This window comes from Mastomys coucha, unplaced genomic scaffold (genome assembly GCF_008632895.1).
Source record: "Mastomys coucha isolate ucsf_1 unplaced genomic scaffold, UCSF_Mcou_1 pScaffold5, whole genome shotgun sequence".
Classification (NCBI taxonomy): domain Eukaryota; kingdom Metazoa; phylum Chordata; class Mammalia; order Rodentia; family Muridae; genus Mastomys; species Mastomys coucha.
In genome coordinates this window covers 93894420-93902569 of record NW_022196911.1, presented here as the reverse complement: position 1 = coordinate 93902569, position 8150 = coordinate 93894420, and the positions used below count along the sequence as shown (strand labels likewise).

At 50.5% G+C, this 8150-nt stretch overlaps 1 protein-coding gene across 1 annotated transcript in view; it reads left to right on the top strand.

The window, feature by feature from the left end:
* The window catches only part of Plxdc1 (plexin domain containing 1), a 64047-nt gene extending 56180 nt beyond the window's left edge, over positions 1 to 7867 (top strand). The window contains exons 12-14 of the mRNA XM_031353574.1: positions 1503 to 1538; positions 4577 to 4737; positions 6461 to 7867. Coding sequence (XP_031209434.1) covers positions 1503 to 1538; positions 4577 to 4737; positions 6461 to 6580 — 317 coding nt within the window. The 3' untranslated portion in view covers positions 6581 to 7867. The remainder of the gene's footprint in view (positions 1 to 1502; positions 1539 to 4576; positions 4738 to 6460) is intronic.
* The last annotated feature ends 283 nt before the right edge of the window (positions 7868 to 8150 follow it).

Here is an 8150-nt window from a genome sequence, read left to right as displayed (position 1 = left end):
TTTTTGATGTTATGTGTATGGATGTTTAGCCTGCATGTGTCTGTGTACCATTTGTATGCCTGGTCCTGGTTACTGTGGAGGTCAGAAGAGGGCATTGGATCCCTTGGGAAAACTGAAGTTGCAGATGGCTGTGAGCCACCATGTGGGTGCTGGGGATCAAATGGAGGACCTCTGGAAGAGCAGAGCTTCACCACTGAGCCATCTCTCCAGTCTCATGAACTTCTGTAAGAATTCAGGTGCTGGTCAGCCCACAACGCCCGTAGTAGCTCTTCCCCTCTCACAGACACAGGCACTCTGCTGAGACATTGTCTGGGCTCTAGCTAACACTGAGTGCCAGGGTTTCTTACCTGGGGAAGCAAGCTTACATCACTGTGGGTATTGGGGGCCACACATCCTGCCCCCGCCCCTTCTCTGACTCCTTCCTGGGAGTGAGAGAGCCTGACTGCACGCTGGTGCTATGAAACCGTTCCCATCCTCAAGGAAGGGACAAGGAAAGACTGAACTCATGCTATTGTGTTTTATAAAAAAAGAGAGAGCCAGGTATGGCGAGGTGAGAGGGGGCCCTTAGCAGGACCTACTAGGGCCTAGAACCCATGTGAGCCAACATGGAACCCACTAAGAATCTCAAAGGGTTTGGACATTGGAGGTGTGGTTAAGACAGTGGGCCTTTGGACTCTGGCTTCTTTTGCCTCCTGGGCTAAAACCCCAGGGAGAGGGCTGGCTACAGAGCAGACTGAGAAGCTGCTGGTGTCTGCCCTGAGGTGTAAAGAAGGCATGAAAATTACTGCAGGCCCTGGCGTCTGCAAGTGAACCAGGGACCACCACGGTAAGCCTTCCACGGCTCCCAGCAGCCCCTTAGAAGGTCGGGCAAGATGTCCATAGGGCACTCCAGCCAGCTGCCTGGCCCCTTTCATCTCTACCCTGTAGGAGACACAGCTGGAAAATTCTTTGACTATCCTGTCCTCTTACTAGCTTAGGGCTCACATCCTCCCTCTGGGAAATGTTTGTTGATTCCCATGACCTGGGTGAGGCCTGAGAGACATCTCCATCATGGGAAGTTATTTATTCATAGGTTGGGGTGTGTGTGTGTGTGTGTGTGTGTGTGTGTGTGTGTGCGCGCGTGCAAGCGAAACCTGAAGCTTCCCACATGTCCCATGCTTAGCATGTGCTCAGTGACTGAGCTACAAGCTGGCATGGTGGGTGCTCTTCCCTACAGGTTTCCTGAAGTAGGTGTGGACCATGTCCACCTGTGATCTCACTAATGCTACCCCCAGTGCCAGCCCATAATAAACACTCATATAAAGTCTGTCGATTGAATAACACAAGACAGGAAAAGCTGGCTTGTCCCAGTCTTCCCTGTTACCCTGCTGTGTAGTTTGGGGCAGGATACCTTGCCTTTCGGGATGGAGAGTTGAAAATGAACTTCCTTAAAGTCCATCTAGAGCCAGGGTGCTGGAGGTCTGAGTGATTCACTAACTTTGCTCCTTCTGTCCTCTTTGAAGATGACACCAAGTTGAATCCCTACGCAGAAGGAGACGGTGAGTACAAAGTACAAAACTCCTGGCCTCTTTTCACCAGACAGATGGCAGTGGGGCTCACCCTGAGGAGTCAGAGGAGGTGAGGGAGAGGAAAGAACAGAGCAGCCAGGGTCCCAGGCCTCCGGCTGACAGGAGGACTGGAGTCTGAGGCCACAGACCCCTAGGTGGATGGAGCATCTCTACCCTAGACACCTCCCATCTCAGCCACGAGCCTCCCGTGTCTACTGCCCTGAAAAGAACCTGAGGAAGCAGCTGAGCCAGTGCCACCAGCTGGGGGACTTGTGGCTGTGGCCTTGCTTCTCTGTGGACTTCACAGCTGTGTGGAAGAGCGGTTTCTGCAACATCCAGCTCCCTCCCAGGCAGAGAGCATGCAGATGTTGTCCACTGCCTGTTTGTGGGGTACCAGAAGGTGGGCTACTACCAGGCTCAGGGAAGGTGTTCTCTGGTCATAGGAAGGGCCATCCTCCCCTGTCAAGAGCCCAGTCCTTGCTATAAGGATGGACGAGGGGAAGGCCTTTCCAGATCAAGGCTGGAGGCAGTCCTTGGAAGTCCAGCAGGAAAGGCTCCTTTTTAATGACTCAGTCTGGCATACCTCGCTGTGGAAATGACATCATTGCCCTCTATAGGGAGCTTGAGAGGAGGAGCCAAGCCAGGCTCTTCCAGCTTGTGCTACATGCACATCTGCCACAACCCCAAAGGTCAGATCACAGTATCACGAGCTACAAGCTGGTGGCCAACCAGCAAGTCAGCAGAGGCTAGCCTGGGGTAGAAGTTCTTTCAACGGTCCCACTTGATGCCGGTTGGAAACAACAGCATACACAGGAGTGGCCTGGATAGTTTCTATCCTGGATTGCTTCTGTGTACACAGTGCCCAGCAAAGACAAATGGGGATAGCAACAGTCCTGATGCTCTCAACATCTTATTGAAATCCTCACTCTGCTGCCTCCCTTCCCACCCAAGAACTGGGTGTTTCCATTGCTGGCATCCACATCCGTCTTTTTGGCTCCTTCCTCCATAGTAAGTAAGGGAGGCAGCAAATACCCACCCAGGTAATGTTAGGGAACCTCGCTTCTTAGCAGCTGACACTCTCTGTGTGTCCTTAGGCAAACGGCAGACCATCTCTGTGTTTCCATTACCCCAGTCATAGAAGAAAGGGTGGGTCTGGATGAGCCTCTCATCCTTGGGATGCATTTCGGAAGCTTAGAATGGTTTGTAGGTGCCTCTAGAGGATCTGGTTCATCCCGTTGAATTCAGTTGAAGTGGGATGCTCTACTTCACAGCAAACCCTGTTGTTTTTAAGAGCTAGAGAGTGTCCCTGCCCTCCAGCAGATCTCAGTCTGGCAGCAGACAGAAGCACGGGTGAATATGGCTATTTGCTATCAGAGCAATAATACTAGTTCATACTAGTCCATACTAGTTTAGGACTTCCATGATGCTAGGAGTGGTTCTCGGTACCTGGCCTGGGCTCTGTCGTTTTATCCACTGCACGATCCCCAGCTAGATAGCTATTGTCCTTATCCTATAAAGTTGATAGCAGAGAATCACAGAGGCTAATTTGCCCAAAGTCACACAGCTAGTAAGTGACAGAGTATAGATTTGAACTCAAAAAGCCAATCTAGATTCCCCACACCTCTTTGTTTTATTATTATTATTATTATTATTATTATTATTATTATTATTATTGTACAGCACTGGCTGTTCAGGAACTCACTCTGTAAACCATGCTTGCCTTGAACTCACAGAAATCCGCCTGCCTCTGCCTTTCAAGTGCTGGGATTAAAGGTGGTCACACCTGCCTTCACCATCAGATTTTTTTGAGACAAGGTCTTGTGTAGCCCAGACTAGGTCCACATTCACTCTGTAGGTTAGAATGGCCTTGAACTCTTGATCCTCCTGTCTCCTCCCAAGTGCTGAGATTACAAGTCTTTGAAATCACACTCATCTAAGATCCCAATTCTTTTATTATTATTTTTTTGTGTGTGTTTGTGTATGTAGAGTCAGATACCTACTACCCTCCCTGTGGTGGTCAGGGGACAACTTGTAGGAGTCAGTTCTCTCCTTTCCACCATGTAGTTCCAGGGATTGAACTCAAGTCCTAAGGCTTGGCCGCAAGCACCTTTATACACTGAGCCATCACATTAGCCCCCAGATCCCATACTATTAACTATCACATGCCCTTTGTGAATCCCTTAAAAGTATAGTGTGGCACAGGTATTTGAGAAAGTTTAAGAAGTTATGTGGGGGACGGGAAGGGGGCAGGAGGAGGGCTGGAGAGATGGCTCAGCAGTTAAGAGCACTGACTGCTCTTCCGAAGGTCCTGAGATCAAATCCCAGCAACCACATGGTGACTCACAACCATCTGTAATGGGATCTGACACCCTCTTCTGATATATCTGAAGACAGCTACAATGTACTTACATATAATAACAAATAAATAAATCTTTAAAAAAAAAAAGAGGGGGGGCTGGAGAAATGGCTCAGTGGTTAAGAGCACTGACTACTCTTCCAAAGGTCCTGAGTTCAAATCCCAGCAACCACATGGTGGCTCACAACCATCTGTAATGGGATCTGAAGCCCTCTTCTGGTGTGTCTGAAGACAGCTACAGTGCACTTACATAAAATACATAAATAAATAAATCTTTAAAAAAAAAAAAGAAGTTATGCCAGACAGTGGTGGTGCACGCCCTTCATCCCAGCACTCGGGAGGCAGAGGCAGCCTGAGTTTGAGGCCAGCATGATCTACAGAGTGAGTTCCAGGACAGCCAAGGCTATACAGAGAAACCCTGTCTCAAAGAAAAAAGAAAAGAAAAGAAAAAAAAAAGAAGTTATAACTTCTTAAGAGCAACTTTCAAATGACTGGGAAACGCCTTAAAGGTGCCAGAATATTAATGTAGTTACTGTCATTCCCAATTCTTGCTATGCCTTTCTGTTGGTTTGGAAATGTGGTTGTTCATCGCCAGGACCTTGTCAGAACCCAAGTCCCCGAGGCTCAGCTTGTTTTGTTCCTGAAGTCCTTCTCTATCCTCCTATCTCCACAGGCCTTCCAGACCACTCGTCCCCAAAGACCAAGGGTCCTCCTGTGCACCTGGGTACCATGGTGGGCATCGTGCTTGCTGTCCTCCTGGTAGCGGCCATCATCCTGGCTGGGATTTACATCAGCAGCCACCCCAATTCCAATGCTGCACTCTTCTTCATTGAGGTCAGTGTGGCATTTGCCTGTATCTGCTTCCAGCCAGCTTCCCTGAACGTTCAGAACCTGCCTCCCCCGATCCCATCCCTCACCTCCCTGAGAAACTTTCCTCCACTCCATCATCTCTTCAGGGACTAGTACCATGGTCCATCATCCCCAGGACTCAGCACACAGGTATTCCCTCCCTGGGAAGTGGTCTATCTGCTTTTCCGAAGTTAGGAAAGCCCCCAGAGGAAAGTGGTCGAAAATAGCATATCATAGGGCCCTATTAGAGGCAGGCAGCTCTCCCCATAATGACTTGAGGTTTCTTGCCCCCAAATTGTAGGTGTTGGTCTCATTCAGAGCCACCGTGTTTCACTGCTTCTGTGGGCTTTTTAGGTGACAGTTGACAACTCAGATGTTAATGAGGGCTGCGCTCTCCGGGAGCGGGAGCTGGGGATTCAGCAGTTTTGAATGTTCCAGAATTTAGAGTGAACAGTAGAAGTGCGTCACGGAAATTGAGGCTCAGCCCTTGTTTGTGAGGCATCTGGTTCTTATCCCACTGGTGAAGGTGTTTCCATGGTTTCTGAGGACATAAGGATGAAGGAGATGCCAGGCAGTGGTAGCACACGCCTTTAATACCAGCACTTGGGAGGCAGAGGCAGGTGGATTTCTGAGTTCGAGGCCAGCCTTGTCTACAGAGTGAGTTCCAGGACAGCCAGGGCTATACAGAGAAAAAAAAAAAAAAGATGAAGGAGACACCGGCCCTGCCCTCTAGTAGGTCAGGCCGAGGATGCCCTTAGTGAACTCCTCAGTAACACTTATGTCGCACATGGTGAACTTCCCTAGAGCTCTTATTGAGAAGGATCATTTTGCTCGGGGAGGAGGGTGCATGCCTTTAATCCCATGACTGAGGAGACAGAGGCAGGAGCATCTCTGTGAGTTCAAAGCCAGCCTGGTCTACAGAGTGAGTTCCAAGTCTGCCAAGGCTAGATAAAGAAACCTTGTCTCAGAACACTCTGCTCCCCCCCACCCCCCAAGGAATCACTGGAGAAGGTTCTACAGGGACATCTTTCTCTACCTGGGTCGCAAGCCCACTGACCTTACCCCTAGAGACCTAAGTGGTTCCCTCAGTTTTTTAAAAAATGAAACAGGCTCTTTCCAGTTCTGAATTCTTAGCCCACCTGGGTTATCACCTAGGACTACCGGTGCCTTGGCCACAAGGACTTTGACGGGTGGACTCAAGGTAGGCCAAGGCATCAGCATTTTAGTAAGACCCCTGTCGATTCGGATGCAGACCTCTGTTATCTTGGCACTTCCTGAGTAGGCACCGGTAGCCTGCTTGGTCACTTCCTACAGCCTTGCATCTCATGGCTGCTGTTGAAGCCTCTAGCTCAGTTCTACAAACCACACAGTATGCTCCCTCCAAACCTGCTTCTAAAACTGCCACACACAGTAATGCATACCTAGAATCCCAACACTTGGGAGGCATGCGTCAGGGGGTTGCTGAAAGTTCAAGGCTAGCCTGGGCTACAGAGAAAGTTCTGGGCTAGCCAGAGACTATATAGGGGTTCTAGTGGCTGAGGGTTTCCTCTGGAGAATCTTGTAGAGAAAGTGGGCCCCACCACCAGTTATCGCTCCACCGTGAGTACCCATTCCTCCAGAATCCGGTTGTGAGGAGGTTTTACACAATCTCTCAGAGACGGGGTCCACGGAGGTGGGGTTCACTGGCTTTGCCTCTGTGTTCCTGCAGCGGAGACCTCACCACTGGCCAGCCATGAAGTTCCACAACCACCCGAGCCACTCCACCTACACAGAGGTCGAGCCCTCAGGCCACGAGAAGGAAGGCTTCGTGGAGGCCGAGCAATGCTGAGAGAGAGCATCAGGCCAAAGACCTGGGGATGGCATGCATGAGAGAGACAAGTCCCAGCAGAGAAGTGGTTTTTCCTGGCCTCCTCGGAGCTGGCCCTGGGCCAGGAAGACAAGATAACAGCTTATGGTGCCAAAACTACAGCTCGGTCTGCACACCCCAGATAAGGGGGCTCAGTGACACAGCCTCGAAGGTTTCTTAAAGGAACAGTAACCTCAGAGTTCCCTGTTTCAATGGGAGGAGGCTTCATTTTGGGGGGTCTCTCAGTGGCCTGCAGCTATGGTGGAGCCCCTGCCCTCGGGAGACAGCCTCCTGTTTTCTTCCTGCTCACTGAAGCCCCCACTGGGCCATTGCTTTCCAGGGTCTATAGACTCAAGCGCTGGTCTTCCTAGTTATGGAATCAGTGCCCTTGGTTCCAAACTTCGTGGCTTGGAAGCCTGAAGAAGGGGTGCAGTACCCTCAATCTGAGAGCTCTTATCCCTGAGATAAGCTAAAAGAGAGGAGAGAGAAATAACGTCGGGGAACTTGTATTTTTTGGCCTTGGTCCTTTGCTTCCTTGTTTTTGCAGAGGCTGGGCCTGTCACCAGAGCACTGTCGCCGCCTGCATTCAGCACCCTGCCCTGCCCCTCAGCCTCCACCTTGCAAGCTGGTCTTGCATGGCTGCCAGCAACGAGTGGGACCCTTACTGTGCCATGTGTCTGGTGCCTGCTTTATTCGCTGACCTGTTCTATTGTCAATGACAGTAGTTTCCTTCAAAGAGAGGGACAATTTACCTGGCTCCTATTTTAACTCAGCAGACCAGAGTCAGGGTCTTGTAACCATTAAATACGATTAGGCGGCCAGACATGGTAGCGCACATCTTTAATCCCAGCACTCAGGAGGCAGAGGCAGGCAGATCTCTGAGATCAAGGCAGACGGGTCTACAAAGAGAGCCTGTCTTGAAGAAATAAAACAAACAGGGGTGGGGATGGGGTGGGCTAGAGGTTTCTTTAAGACACCCCTGCCTTAGCAAGGGGCTCCAGTTGGATCCTGTTGAAGCTTAGCTACCGTGAAGGTAGGGCAGAGAAATCTGGTTTGGGAGGGAGAGACCTTGACCTGAAAAGTGGCCTCCATCTCTCTAGCTCTGCAAAGAGCTTTGGGAACTGGGAATTGATGTTCCCACGCTCAGCCTGGTTTTAAAGGACTTCTGTCTCTGTGGTGGGCCAGGACTGCTTCTAAAGGACAATGAAAATCTAGAGCTCACCCTTATCCCAAAGAAACATCAGCAAATAAATAACGGTGTAGCCTCCACTCTGTCACGCCCATTGTGCAAGTAAGGAAGCACCTGGAAAGACGCTTGAGCTCCGGGGGATCCATGGGAGGAGGGAAGGTTGTGTGCAGAAACCTGGGCGCATCTGGTGTAGAAAATTCCAGCCACTCCACGGTTGGCCCACGAAAGGACACTGATGACATGCATGACTGGAAATATGCTGGTGTCTGCTCTGCTTCATAAGCCAAAAGAGAAAAGGCTGTGGGGATGGGGGTGTGGGGATGAGGGTGTGGGGACAAGGGCTTTGGGGGTGGGAGCTGTGGG